The sequence below is a fragment of the Salvelinus sp. IW2-2015 genome, linkage group LG4q.1:29, assembly GCF_002910315.2.
Source record: "Salvelinus sp. IW2-2015 linkage group LG4q.1:29, ASM291031v2, whole genome shotgun sequence".
NCBI classification, from domain to species: Eukaryota; Metazoa; Chordata; class Actinopteri; order Salmoniformes; family Salmonidae; genus Salvelinus; species Salvelinus sp. IW2-2015.
The window spans coordinates 5,206,498-5,222,351 of NC_036842.1; the positions used below are offsets into that span (position 1 = coordinate 5,206,498).

The 15,854-nt window shown below is 40.2% G+C and overlaps 1 protein-coding gene across 2 annotated transcripts in view; it reads left to right on the forward strand.

The window, feature by feature from the left end:
• The window catches only part of LOC111961296 (hippocampus abundant transcript 1 protein-like), a 36,731-nt gene that overhangs the window by 1,114 nt on the left and 19,763 nt on the right, over positions 1-15,854 (forward strand). The window contains exons 1-3 of one of the 2 annotated variants that reach the window (XM_023983455.2): positions 9,561-9,910; positions 11,746-11,844; positions 15,788-15,850. In XM_023983455.2, coding sequence (XP_023839223.1) covers positions 9,830-9,910; positions 11,746-11,844; positions 15,788-15,850 — 243 coding nt within the window. In that variant the 5' untranslated portion in view covers positions 9,561-9,829. Of the gene's footprint in view, positions 1-9,560; positions 9,911-11,745; positions 11,845-15,787; positions 15,851-15,854 lie in introns of those variants that run through there. The other variant, XM_023983456.3, reaches the window with a different exon arrangement.

Below are 15,854 nucleotides of genomic sequence, written 5' to 3' on the forward strand. Positions count from 1 at the left end.
CTCTAATTATAAGCAAGTGCAAGCAAACAAGCTGCAATGAGGTAGGCCTATTCGGTCAGCACTTTCAAAATGGACACCGACAGAAAGTCAGATCGATGTTAGTTCAGATAAATTCTGAAATATGGCCTTAACTTTRCTATTYTTTAAATCACCACAGAGAGAGAGAGAGACTCTTGGTTAGCCTACCATTTGAGGTATTTTATTTGGCCTATGTTGTCTAAAAAGGAAGGAAAATACAATCATGAGGATTCACTTTATATGCAATATACCGACGCACAGACAGCACATTGCACAAACAAAACAACCTCACAATATCAACTGGAATTACATGGGTCTATTACTGAACTTTTTGTTGATTWTTWTTTTTKGAATGGGAAGAGACTGTCACTTGCAAACATGGTTACAGACACAACAACATTATATAGTATCTCCTTCTCATCAAGAAAAACACAAGCTAATTATAATACACAAAGTAAAGAAAACAATGAAATCATTCCAACGTTGCCTAAWATGATGATTAAGATACTAATGAGATAGACCTACATTATATAAGCAAAAGGCTTATAACATTTGAGATGTACAGACTATGGCATAGGAGAACAATGAGGGGATTAGAGGAAATCCGTAATTTTGATTAAGACATTAATAAGCGAGCTAAGATAGACGAAGTCAATATAATTATTTTTTCAACTTTTGAGATGTACAGTGACAGAATTCAGAACATGGKCTGTTCTTACAGTTTCTCCCTGTACACCAAGTCAGAACCATAGGATACATAAAGGGGACATATTAGCAGACAAAGAAAGCTTGCACCACCAAGTGAGAACAGTAGGCTAAGTTCGGAGGGGGAAAGGGACCAAATTATTAGGGTGAGGCACATGGGCTACTAACAGCTTACGACACAACATACACTTAGTATTACATTCTTAGCTACAGTATACATAACTCTCTAGCATATTACATCATATATGCAGCAGCATACAAGACATTTTTGGATTCACCGTTGTGCTGTGCTCACTTGAACAGGAAGGGGTCCTTCTTGTGTGCAGATTTTGTCATCAATGTCTTTTTCTGGATTTATGGTGCTTTCAAGACAACTGGGAACTTTGAAAAAAACAAGGTTGAATCATGACGTCAGTGATCTTCAGGTCGGAGCTCTAGAAGGCCCAAGTTCCGAGTTGGATGACCGTTCAAAACGTATTTTCCCAGTCGGAGCCGGTTTCTTTCCAAGTTCCCAGTTGTCTTGAACTCACTGAAGTCTTGAGATTTCCCAGTTCCGAGTTTACAGTTGTTTTGAATGTGGCAGAARTCATGCTGGATTGACAGGGTCAATGTATTCAAACTTTTCWGGCCCATGGTGTTGCGTGTGAATGTTTGTCCTTTTAAGCTTGGAAAAGAGACCCTTTTAGACAGATGTTTTAAATCCTTAAACCCAGACTTGGACCACACACCCTCTCCACCAAATAGCAGGCAGGGGAAGCAAAATATTGATTGCTTTGCAACGCTTGCAGTTAGCCACTGATTCTTACCAAACCACTCATTGTTGAATTTGCGATTTCCAACTTGTTGTGTAATGTTTACTGTATGTCCAATGGCCGATGAGCACCGATATGTTTAATCAATCATTTCTCATCATATGACAAGGATTGAAAAGGATTTCCCAGGAGATTGTCGACCTGATTCATGATGATGACTGCTTGTCTAGCTTGCTAGCTGAGATTTTGAAAGTATGATGTTGACAAAATCAGTACAATCAAAGCTATGGTAGATATAATGTGATTTGACGTCACTTTATCTGTGGCCAATGACCTTGAGCCTTTATGGATGGGCACTTCTAATGTAAATCTATGGCAGCACCCAAGGCGACTTGAACTGCCTAGCACTCCCTGTAGATTCTGCGGTGACGTATTGTCTCCATGAGTGGCAGAACACTGAGCCAATCACGGCGCAACTAGAGAACATTACCAACGCCTATGCTCTGTATTTTCCCCTGGCTGCCGCTCCACCTGTCCTGAATGAGGGGTCGCCACTGGGCCTATTATGATACAGACCTACTTTGAAATGCCCAACTAGGAATTCCAAAGATTTAAACGTTATGCCATGAGTGATTTGTTCTTTTGACAGGGTCAAAAGAATCCCTTTGTCCCACATCTCTCTAAAATATTATGACTATTTGGCAAAAGACAACAAAAGTTAATCTCAGCTATGGGCAAAATGCTAACTATTTAAACACACCAGTGGAAAAAGACAAATGAATGTCACATTTCCTTTTCACAGAGACTTTTGAGTTGACCCCTTTGGTTTTTCATTTTCACACTCACAAACATGGGCAATCTGCTTCCTCCAGGTGGTTGCCATGGAAACATATGTCTTTACATACCTTTGAACTGTTGCATGATGGATAGGAGCTGATCACTRCATTTCTGGATGTTTCCCTGCTCTTCTTTCAGTTTCTCCTGCTCATGCACAACTTCCTACTTGAAAATCGAAAAGGAAAATTCATTCACGATWGCCCCATGGCTTTTTACAGTATACCTCAGTTTAAAAGCACATTGATGTATTCATAGATGGACGGCTACCTTTTCTGAACAAGTGGTATTTTCTTATAGCCCAGTGCTGGAAGGTACGACTGTCACACWCTCCCCAAAGACCGATAATGCCGATAATCCACTATAAATAAAACTGAATAGAATAAATGTTTTCATAATCTGTCTCTTATGTTTCGTACCAAGATTTAGAATGGCCTGGAAATGTTACATGTCTGTTTATGTTTGTACTGCTGGGTGTGAAGGTGGTGTTACCACAAAAAAACCTGAGTTTACACAGCTCCTTTCTCTCCTTGTCATTCTCCTCTGCCTGAGCACATAGCCAGGTCTCGTTCTGGGCTCTGTGTCTCTCAAGCATTTCCTGTAGTTCCTGCAATACCAAACCACAAACAAAGCTTTCGTCATTCTTCCTGGGATAACAAATATAAATACATGTTGTACTGTCACACACTGGATAGGTGCAGTGAACTGTGTTGTGTTACAGGGACAGGCATAGTAGTACGGTGCCCATGTGGCAAATTAGGGTTAAGGCCCATTGTCAGATTTATCACCTTTAAWWAWTTTWWWWWWAACTTTTACCCCCTTTTCTCCCCAATTTCGTGGTATCCAATTGGTAGTTACAGTCTTGTCTCATCGGGAGAGGCGAAGGTCGAGAGCCGTGCGTCCTCCAAAACAAAACCCAGCCAAGCCGCACTGCTTCTTGACACAATGCCCGCTTAACCCGGAAGCCAGCCGCACCAATGTGTCACGAGGAAACACCGTACACCTTGTGACCGTGTCAGCGTGCATTGCACCCGGCCCATTATTCCAGAGAGGGAATAACACATTGCTAAAGTTGAAGAAAGATGTAAAAGTGTAATGGGATTGCAAAGAAGTACCTAAGTATTAAAAATCTTTTAAATTCCCACCAAATACGTACACTGAGTGTGCAAAACATTAGGAACACCTGCTCTTTCCATGACATAAACTAACCAGGTGAATCCAGGTGAAAGCTATGATCTCTTATTGATTTCACCTATTAAATCCACTTCAATCAAGTTAGATGAAGGGGAGGAGACAGGTTAAAGAAGGATTTTCAAGCCTTGAGACAATTGAGACATGGATTGTGTATGTGTGCCATTCAGAGGGTGAACAAAAMATTTAAGTGCCTTTTGATTGGGGTATGGTAGTAGATGCCAGTCGCACCCGTTTGTGTCAAGAACTGCATCGTTGCTGGGTATTCAAATTCAAATACATAAATTCTAGTTGTACTTTTTCAAAATCAGCTATTCGTACTATGCCCGGTTTCCCAATTTGTTCATAGTGTTCTGTTGTTTTTAGTACTTGTCTTATATTATCTCCAATGTATCGTCCATGTAAAAAAACTTGATTAGGATGTATAATATCCGACAATGCTTTTTTATTCTATGCGCTATGCATTTTGCTCKAATTTTTGCATCACAACACTGAAGTGTAAGGGGCCTCCTGTTTTTTAGGTGGACTGGATCTTTATATGTACCTTCTTGCTGAGTATCTGATAGTCTACCATTTTTATAGGAGTGGTTAAAACATGCTTAAAACGGACCTCTGAGTTCATGGAAAAAATGTTGATACACCTCAGATGGTATTCAATCCAGCCCCAGAGTTTTCCCAGACTGAAAGGCTTTAATTGCATCAACAAACTCCTCCTMTGTAATTTGGCCTTCACATGAGTCTCTCTCTACAGCTGTTAATTTGACGTTATTAATAGAAAAATAAATCCTTACAATTAACTTCAGTTAGTGGAGATGGAGGAGACTGAAATGATAACATATGCTTAAAATATTTTGCTTCCTCTAGTTTTGGCAAGTTGGTTAGGACATCTACTTTGTGCATGACACAAGTAATTTTTCCAACAATTGTTTACAGACAGATTATTTCACTTATAATTCACTGTATCACAATTCCAGTGGGTCAGAAGTTTACATTCACTATGTTGACTGGGCCCTTAAACAGCTTGGAAAATTCCAGAAAATGATGTCATGGCTTTAGAAGCTTCTGTAAGGCTAATTGACATCATTTGAGTCATTTGGAGGTGTACCTGTGGATGTATTTCAAGGCCTACCTTCAAACTCAGYGCCTCTTTGCTTGACATCATGGGAAAATCAACAGAAATCAGCCAAGACCTCAGAAAAAATTGTAGACCTCCACAAGTCTGGTTCATCCATGGGAGCAATTTCCAAACGCCTGAAGGTACCACGTTCATTTGTACAAACAATAGTACGCAAGTATGAACACCATGGGACCACGCAGCTGTCATACGCTTAGGAATAAGACGTGTTCTGTCTCCTAGAGATGAACGTACTTTGGTGCAAAAAGTGCAAATCAATCCAAGAACAACAGCAAAGGACCTTGTGAAGATGCTGGAGGAAACAGGTACAAAAGTATCTATATCCAAAGTAAAACGAGTCCTATATCGCCATAACCCGAAGGCTGCTCAGCAAGGAAGAAGCCACTGCTCCAAAACTGCCATTAAAAACGCCAGACTACGGTTTGCAACTGCACATGGGGACAAAGATCGTACTTTTTGGAGAAATGTCCTCTGGTCTGATGAAACAGAAATAGAACTGTTTGGCCATAATGACTATTGTTATGTTTGGAGGAAAAAGAGGGAGGCTTTCAAGCCGAAGAACACCATCCCAACCGTGAAGCACGGGAGTGGCAGCATCATGTTGTGGGGGTGCTTTGCTGCAAGACGGACTGGTGCACTTCACAAAATAGATGGCATCATGAGGGAGGAAAATTATGTGGATATATTGAAGCAACAKCTCAAGACATCAGTGTGGAAGTTAAAGCTTGGTCGAAAATGGGTCTTCCAAATGGACAATGACCCCAAGCATACYTCCAAAGTTGTGGGAAAATGGCTTGATGACAACAAAGTCAAGGTATTGGAGTGGCCATCACAAAGACCTGACCTCAATCCTATAGAAGATTTGTGGGCAGAACTGAAAAAGTGTGTGTGAGCAAGGAGGCCTACAAACCTGACTCAGTTACACCAGCTCTGTCAGGCGGATTAGGCCAAAATTCACCCAACTTATTGTGGGAAGCTTGTGGAAGGCTACCCAAAACGTTTGACCCAAGATAAACAATTTTAAAGGCAGTGCTACCAAATACTAATTGAGTGTATGTAAACTTCTAAYCCACTGGGACTGTGATGAAAGAAATACAAGCTGAAATAAATCGTTCTCTCTACTTTTATTCTGACATTTCACATTCTTAAAATAAAGTGGTGATCCTAACTGACCTGAGACAGGGMATTTTTACTAGGTTTAAATGTCAGGAATTGTGAAAAACTGAGTTTAAATGTATTTGGCTATGGTGTACGTAAACTTCCGACTTCAACTGTACATTTGGGTGAATCATGGATGATTCCGTCATTTGTAACAAGTTTCTGTAAATTATATTTGGTAGAATTTCTATGTCGCGTGTGCATCTATCAGTTACACATATACATTTCAGTACATACACACAACAAGTAGGTCACATGGGGGAGAGGCGTTGTATAATGTGACTGTGTATCAGACTGTATAGTTTTAGCAATGATAAATTGTACAGCAAACTCAGTAATGAACATTACAATCCCACCCTAAAGATCCTGAATATGGGTCAAGGCCCGTGGAAATAATGAATGCTATGGGTACTACTCTTTCAAAGTTGCTGTCATTCATTTGGGGAGTTAAGATCCAYCATCCCGTCCGTTGACATTGGCAAAAATGAAGTAGCAAAGAAGCTGGSTTTTAATCAGTTATTTTAGCCTTCATCTTTGAGAGTTGAGGCTGTGTTCTTCCTATCGTCTACACTCCTTCCCTTTATCAACCCAGGAGTAGACAGACTAGACTCCCTGCCCTGTCCTGTAAGCTTACCTATGTCAAAGCAGTAGACTCCACACTGAAAAAATGTYAAGTGTGGGGTTCTTGACGTGGCATCTACTGTTCTTCAGAATTCTTAAAGGTTCTTGAAATGTTTGGAARCCTACAGAGGTGKCCMTTTCATAGTACACAGGAAATTGGCCAGTATAAACTGGTGTTRRTTTTCAGTGTAACGCTAAAAAAATKATCATATTTTATTTGTCACATGCACAGACTACAACAAGTGTAGACTTTACMATGAAATGCTTACTTACGAGCCCTTTCGCAACAATGCAGTAAAAAATAAGAAAATTAACAAATACATACAAATAAAATAGTAACACAATAAMACAACAATAACGAGGCTATATACAGTCTATATACGTACAAGGAGTACCGGCACTGAGTCAGTGTACTGGGGTACGAGGTAGTTGGGAGATTGATTGAGGTAATATGTACATGTAGGTTTGGTTAGGTGATTAATTGAAGTACTATGTACATGTAGGTAAGGGGTGAAAAGCAGAAAGTTAGGGTAGCCGTTTAATTAGCTGTTCAGCAGTCTTATGGCTTTGGGGTAGAAGCTTTTCAGGTGCATTTTGGTCCCAAAGTTGGTGCTCCTGTACCGTTAGCTGTGCTGTAGCAGAGAGTGTTGATTCAGAAGTCAAATTAACACTGTAAAGAGTTAATTAACACTCAGTGGTGTAAAGAACCCTAGTGTTGGTGTTAATAACCAGACGTGAACCAAACCCATGCCAATTATTATCATATTTCCCAGCATGCTCTATTGGAGGTTGATTTTTAGAATTGTTTGTTTCATTATCTATGTTTTTGCATGCACATTGATTGATTAATTAATCTAATGCTACTSAAATATACAGTATATAGCATAATTCTTTTTACGATTCCAATCTGTTACTTATTGCACCCGTTACTGAAATTGTTGTTCCAGTTTAGATGTTTAAGGTAGTCTCATGTTGTTGTGTACCCAACTCTGGCAGTAATTMTTTTTAAGAATGCAGGAAGACATTCGCCAGCCTGCAGCTTGGACACTAAAAATGCTAATTGTAATATATCCCCACTCTGGCTGGATTCKAATAGGAATTATATRTCAGTGTGCAAGCCAGCATAATGTGGCCTGTAAACTGAGTTTCAGGCCACTGTGTTAGGGTAAAACTAGGCCCTCAAAAGAAGGCCTTATGAAATATGTATTGCTTTGTGTTTAAGAATAAAACATTTATGACAATGTATTTACTTAGGATCTCACTTGGTGAAGGCCACAGAACTGAAAATGAATGAATGTAACAACCATGTTTCTGTCACTAGCAAACAGACTCATGAGTGGTACTGGTAACTTTAAAATTAATTCAAAATACGCAAAATACGGGAAATACGCAAATAAGGCTTAAACTCCTAAAGCAGGGCTATTCAATTCCTGTCCTGGAGGGCAGAAACATTTCTGACTTAGATTTTTAGTATGGTTCTTCAAAAAGAAACCATCCCATTTCTGGTTCTTCAGAGACCGTAAAATGGTTCCCCTATGGCAGTGGTTCCCTACTCCGGTCCTCGAGTATCCCCAACAGCATACATTTTTGTTGTAGCCCCGGACAAACATACCTAATTCAACTCATTGAGGGCCTGATGATTAGTTGACAAGTTAAAYCAGGTGTGCTTGTCCAGGGCTACAATAAAATGTGTACTGCAGGAGGTACTYGAGGACTGGAGTTGGGTTCCAATTTGCACCTTTATTTTAAGAGTGCRGAAAGACATTCTCCAGCCTGCAGATTGGACATCTCCTCCAAATAGGTAGCGCTTGCCTTTAACCCCACTGTGGAGGGAGAATAGATATCAGATATATATATATATATCTGATAATAGATATATGTACAGTATATGGCTGTGTAAGGTATGTAGTACATCTCAACTGATGTGTCAATGAATATGTCCGTGATTGATTTGAAGACAAACAGCATACAGTAATAGCGTGGTCTGACAATTGTATTTAATTGTTCAGATGCTGTATACAGTATATAATTTACCATTCTGTGGCATCACCTCCCATGTGATGTGAGTGGGTGAAACTACAACACAATTCAACTTGTAAAGTGAAGTGAGTAATCATGCATATAATCATATCACAGTGCATTTTTAAGAAGGCTGGAATTATGATTTAACCAAGCCATCACCAAGGGTATTAGTCATAGCCTGCATGTGTTTTGTTGAGCTCATAGAGTAGAATTATACTGAAACTGTGAGCATGTAGAAGTAATTCAGATATACTGACAGGTCCTCCTACAGAAGACGGAGGAATACATTTTTGTCTGTCCGTCCGTCCGTCCGTCCGTCCGTCCGTCCGTGAGACACTTACTTACCTGGGGCTTGGCGGTTCACCTTTTGTTTCCTTGTCAACCCTGTGTCCACTTGCTAAGGCCATTCTGTCTATAGAAACAGACACAAGTGGGTCTAAAGATGTTATTTGATTTGCTTTACCATACGTATTGTGGAGGAGAAGGAATTTGCCTTAGGTGATCCTAGTAGAGTTTGCTGGCTAAACCCTAGCAATGACCACAAACAGACCCCATGGAGCACAAAGTAAAGCAATTTATTTCRCATGACTTACCCACCTAGTACACACTTCATGGGCATGGAATAGAAATATATCAGAAGAAAAAATGACCTTGTGAATGCTACACCTGATAGCCTACAATTCAAAACATGGAAGAAAAACAGACACTGCATGATTTGTCAATAGAATGCAAGTGGATATCGCATAACCTTTTTTTTGACAGTGAATGTAAGAATACAACAATAGAATTCCATGCAGCATATTTCATAGAGTCGTCATATAGCCTCCCAATTATATTATTTTGAATAATTGATCACAGCTCATGTTTTCTCAGAGTAGGCCATAATTAGGTCATGTACTTTCAGTTCAATACATTTAACCACAAATTAATGTTTTATTTGTACCAGAGGGAGAATAAACCYTAATAGACAAGTGCCACGTGGTTTCCCCGTAGTCTACTGTGGCTGCAGAAAGAAGCGCTGCTTAGSCATAAATCTGATTTCAGACCAGCTTTTCCAACCTTCAGCCGACATCAAGCCGATGCATAAAATGACGCCATTAAACCGCGCACTGATCCGCAGTCAGTCCTTCAGCTCCTCTCTAAAATTCAATCGCATAGTGCGCTGTCCTCGGCACAGAGAGGGATTCGAGAGGACGTGTTGACGTGTGCAATATCCATTTTGTACAGTTGCCGGTGTTGTCAATTCGGTTGGTGCTACTGGGTTATAAACACGTCATTTAATAACCGCTAGCCTTTCAAGGCTAAATCAGAAGGCATCCTGGACGAAACGGGTGCACCGAAGATCCCTACGCAGCATGGATTCTATGTAACTCCGGTAAAATGTAATGAGGAGATGGCTCCGGGAGAGAAAGATCATCAGGGTACCAACCGTATAGTGTTGGTCAAGAAAATTATCATGAAAGATGGGCCCACGGTATGTGAATTAATCGTCTTTATTTCGGTATCCTACCAATTGTAACCGGGAATGTGTATGTAACAATGTAACCGATTTTCACATAAACGGCAAAGGATGCAACATCAGCTGTGAGTGCGCCTGCGGTAGCGGCAGGTTATGACATAAGCGGACATTATGCACTCGAGATACTGTACCTTGTGAAAAATGTAACGGCTCTGTCAGCGTACAGTGCACCACAGTTTTCCGTAATGCTATTGCCAAACAGCTTTGACATTTGTATCAATTTGTTAATAGATGATCAATAGTGATAGGAGATGGGTACATTGCAACCTCTATTGGAAGGACGCGTCCGGTAATATATCGGGGTTGCGTCTTTCAGAAGGCCTAGCTGCAGATAGCTTATTGAATGAAGACTGTATAACATTGTMCTGCCGCTGCCATTAGCCTACTGTATTACATAACATCCCCGGSTGCCTCTCAACGCAATCTGTTTGCATGATAATTCCATAMTCATATTCATAGACTGGTGCATAATCATGATATTGCCATGAAAAAAATGCTTAAGGCCTATTTGTTTATTATAGGTATAGATAATAGAGTCCAGATCCCCTGCAATAAAAATAAAACACTTTTTTATTGCAGTGACCTCTATCCTTTCATGAACTGTTGGTGTTGATGATGTTGGAGGTGCTCCAGGCAAGTTGTGTATCCCACAGTGCCCTCGGATTTAAACCTCCTCATAGGCTGAAYACTAGCCAATAGCCAGCTGTGAGGGCCATAGAAGGTGTTACCATGGTGTTTCCTTGGAAAGGAAAGGGGACCTGGACCAAAAACAAAATTACAGATGGCCCAATATAAAAATAAACAAGATTCTATTCTATTATGTAATCTGAGCTATCACAGCAAAGTGGATTGGGATATTCATTTTAGATCAGTGATTTTATTTGTAGCAAACAACACAAATTAACGTTTAGGCCTAAGTCTATTTTTCACAGCATGGTAAGCAAACAGTGATTCAATCTCCATTAGGCCTGGCTACAATGTACGTCTAATTTCTCAGTTTAGACTAGGTGACAATGACGTGATTTGCTCTTTGCGTGACAGCGAGCTGAGAACACAACCACATCTCAATCTCCTCCAGTCCTCACTCACGCATACATATTACATACACACAGAAAACTTGGTGCACTCACTGTGAGGAATAGGGAATTGGSGGGCCCATCTCGTCTCCACTGTTATGTAACGGCCATGTCCCAAGCTTCCCAAGCTGCAGGCTGCCTCACACTGTGCTGTGAAGTAGCTAGGGGCCTGTGCTAATCTATCTATCTTTTCTATGCCACTGCCTTCCTCAAATACCACTGCTGTCTGTCCTTGCTCAGGGATGTCCTGGGAGACAATGGCCACGTGGATGTCTTCAAATAGCAAAGTGACTGATTCATATTAACAGAGAAGCAGTGTTTTTTTTTATTGATCATTTTTGTGTTTGGACTCCTCTTGACCATCTCATTCAGAAGAACGATCTACAGTATAGAGTGTAGCTCAATAAATGTTTGCCTTAGTAAATTGGTTTCCTAATAGTGCATATTGTATTTCTGSTTCCCAAAAGAATAGACTGCATTTGTCAAAATAAGTCCAGGCATTCAAATACAGCAACCCCATTCACAGGGTCCTGATAATGTTTTTTATATGCTTTGTGTTTATGGTGAAATGGTGGTTGTTGATCATTTTTACCTTTTTGAAACACTGTTTACATTTTTCTAACACTGTAAGAGCTACTAATTTCCATAGTGTATGTTTTAACATGGAATACAATATGTTCTAAAATGGCTGACATTCTTTACTGTGTGTTGCAGCCGGGCCAGGGTATTGGCAGACCCAGTGTTTCCCATGCTGTGGTGGTCATCTTCCTGGAGTTCTTTGCCTGGGGTCTCCTTACCACTCCAATGCTGACAGTGAGTTCCATCTCTATCTGGCTTGCCTGCCTATCTGCCTATCTTTCGAATTGGTATTTTGACCAACCAGATCAGCTTTGAAAAAGAGCTGATGTGAAAAGATCTGATGCGATTGGTCAAAAGACAAATKAGTGTAATAAAACRTCAGAATTAGACTGCCTCTGCCTAATTTTGATCTTTTCCCATTTACACATCAGTCTAATTCAGATCTTTTCCCAGTAATTGGTATTTTGATGAATCAGATAAGCTCTTTTGACAGTAATTTGGCAAAATATCAGAATTGGGCTAGCTAGGTCTATCCAGGTCTATTTACACCAGGGGAGTCAAACTCATTCCATGGAGGGCCTACTTTCTGTAGCTTTTTTGTTTGTCCTTTCACTTAAGACCTAGCCAACCAGGTGAGGGGAGTTCATTACTAATTAGTGAATTTAATGAATGAATCARGTACAAGGGAGGAGTGAAAACYCGCTKACACTCAGCCCTCCGTGGAATGATCTACACTGAAAACAATTAAGGTTCTTAAATGTTTCTTCCTCAGCTCTTAAGGTTCCTTTAAGAACACTTGTCCGATAAATAACCTTTGAGTTAAGTGTGGGGTGCTTGATGTGGCATCTACGGGTTCTTCAGAATTTGGAAAGGTTGTTGAATTTTTTTGTGTTGATTYAAGAATTCAATAAAGATTTAAATTAACACTCAGTGGGTTAAAATATCCTCAGTACTGGTGTTAATAACCAGAGTTGAACCAAAACCATGCACATCATTATCATATTTCCCAGCATGATCTATACGGTTGATTTAAAAAAAAATGATTTGTTTCAATACCTATGTGTTTGCATGTGCATTGATTGATTAATTGATATCAAGCTACTCAAATATAAATAACAAAAATTGTTCTAAACTATTCCAATCTGTTACTTGGACTTATTGCATCTGTTACTGAAATGGTTGTTCCAGATTAGATGTTTAAGGTAGTCTCATATTTTAGTCTTCCCAACCCTGGAAATAGTTCTGGATGCAGGTTGCAGATGGATAAAAAGATCCCAAATGTTGGTTAGCCCCACTGTGGCTCGATTCCAATGGGAATTACACATCACTTTGCAAGCCAGAATCACACATCACTTTCCAAGCCAGCATAATGTGACTTGCAGGCCTAATGTGGCCTGTATACCAAGAGTTTCAGGCCACTGTATTAGGGTAAAACTATGCCCYGAAAAAWAAATCCTTATGAAATATGTTTMATTTTTTTAYAACRTTTTATGACAACATATTCTCTTAGGATCTCAATTGGTGAAAAGGCTAAGGGGTGAAATTGGATAAGTGCAACAAGCATGTCTCTGTCAATAGCAAACAYAGTCATGGGTGCTAACTCATTCAATTCACCYGAAAGGCACCGTGGGAAATATGCAAATAGGCCTTGAAACCCTACAGCAGGGCTATTGAATTCTGGTCCTGGAAGGCCGAAACATGTCTGGTTTTGCATTTTTGTATGTTTCTTCAAAGAACCATCCAATTTATGGTTCATTCAGACACCCTCAAATGGTTCTCCTATTGCACGTTTATTTTTAAGAGTGTAGGGCTCTTTCTAAAACAAAATGGCCTTGATTCCTCGCATCCGTCTTTTCATAATATCTTGTGGACAGACTACGTAAACATACAGTTGAAGTCGGAAGTTTACATACACCATAGCCAAATACATTTAAACTGAGTTTTTCACAATTCCTGACATTTAATCCTTGTAAATATTCCCTGTTTTAGGTCAGTTAGGATCACCAGTTTATTTTAAGAATGTGAAATGTCAGAATAAAAGTAGAGAGAATGATTGATTTCAGCTTTTATTTCTTTCATCATATTCCCAGTGGGCCAGACGTTTACATACAATCAATTAGTATTTGGTAGCATTGCCTTTAAATTGTTTAACTTGGTTTAAATGTTTYGGGTGGCCTTCCACAAGCTTCCCACAATGTATTGGGGGAATTATAGCTCATTCCTCCTGACAGAGCTGGTGAAACTGAGTCAGGTTTGTAAGGCCTCCTTGCAAACATGCTTTTTCAGTTCTGCCCACAAATTTTCTATAGGATTGAGGTCAGGGCTTTGTGATGGACACTCCGATACCTTGACTTTGTTGTCATCAAGCCATTTTGCCACAACTTTGGAAGTATGCTTGGGGTCATTGTCCATTTGGAAGACCCATTTTCGACCAAGCTTTAACTTCCTGACTGATGTCTTGAGATGTTGCTTCAATATATCCACATCATTTTCCTCCCTAATGATGCCATCTATTTTGTGAAGTGCACCAGTCCCTCCTGCAGCAAAGCACCCCCACAACATGATGCTGCCACCCCCGTGCTTCACGGTTGGGATGGTGCTCTTTGGCTTGCAAGCCTCCCCCTTTTTCCTCCAAACATAACAATGGTCATTATGGCCAAACAGTTCTATTTTTGTTTCATCAGACCAGAGGCATTTCTCCAAAAAGCACAATCTTTGTCCCCATGTGCAGTTGCAAACCGTAGTCTGTCTTTTTTATGGCGGTTTTGGAGCAGTAGCTTCTTCCTTGCTGAGTGGCCTTTCAGGTTATGTCGATATAGGACTCATCTTACTGTGGATATAGATACTTTTGTACCTGTTTCCTCCAGCATCTTCACAAGGTCCTTTGCTGTTGTTCTGGGATTGATTTGCACATTTCGCACCAAAGTACGTTCATCTCCAGGAGACAGAATGCATCTCCTTCCTGAGCGGTATGACTGCTGCATGGTCCCATGGTGTTTATACTTGCGTACTATTGTTTGTACAGATGAAGGTGGTACCTTCAGGCGTTTGGAAATTGCTCCCATGGATGAACCAGACTTGTGGAGGTCTACAATTTTTTTCTGAGGTCTTGGCTGATTTCTTTTGACTTTCCCATGATGTCAAGCAAAGAGGCACTGAGTTTGAAGGTAGGCCTTGAAACACATCCACAGGTACACCTCCAATTGACTTAAAATTATGTCAATTAGCCTATCAGAAGCTTYTAAAGCCATGACTTAATTTTCTGTACTTTCCAAGCTGTTTAAAGGCACAGTCAACTTCGTGTATGTAAACTTCTGACCCACTGGAATTGTGATACAGTGAAATAATCTGTCTGTAAACAATTGTTGGAAGAATTACTTATGTCTTGCACAAAGTAGATGTCCTAACCGACTTGCCAAAACTATAGTTTGTTAACAATACATTTGTGGAGTGGTTGAAAAATGAGTTTTAAAGTTTACAACCTGTATGTAAACTTCTGACTTCAACTGTAAATGGTACCGTAGGTCTGTCACGATACAAGGGAATGCGTGAGATAAGTAGCAGCATTTGTTCTGGTGCTTTGGACAAATCATGACTTCGCAGGTGTTAGCATCTTTCCAAATTTCGGGAAAGGAGGGGACATTTGGCCCATAGACTTGCCCGTAACTTGCAAAGAGACAGGGTGGAGCTTTTTACTCCTATTCCGTTCCGATCCTCATTCTACCTCTTCTCTTAACACATATGGACCCAGAGTGTTCTGGGTTAACTGAGATAAATCTTCTCAAAACWCATTGGGACCGAGGGCCCTTCCCTACAATACGGTTGAGAAGGAGGCGAGAAAGAAGGTTATGAGGAATTACAGAAATACTAATTGTCTATAGGTCTCTCTCTATCGTTCTCTATCTTGTTCTTTCTGACACTACACAGTCATCCTTCTCTTGCTCTTATTTTCCTCTTCATCTTTCTGTACTCGCTTTCTCTCTCTGTCTACCTTCCCTCTCTGTCTACCTTCCCTATGGAATGGTCTAGTAAAACGCACCTGTGTTGTTTTTTAGGGTAGGTTTCTTGGCTTGTTAAAATGCTTGTGTGTGTGTGTCTGTGACTGTTATGGTTTCTTGGCAGCCTTTCCATCGAACAGCCCTGTTTAAGATGTTTGTGGTTTTTCTGTTCTTTGCAGGTTTTACATGAAACTTTTCCACAGCACACGTTTCTGATGAATGGTCTCATTCAAGGGGTGAAGGTAA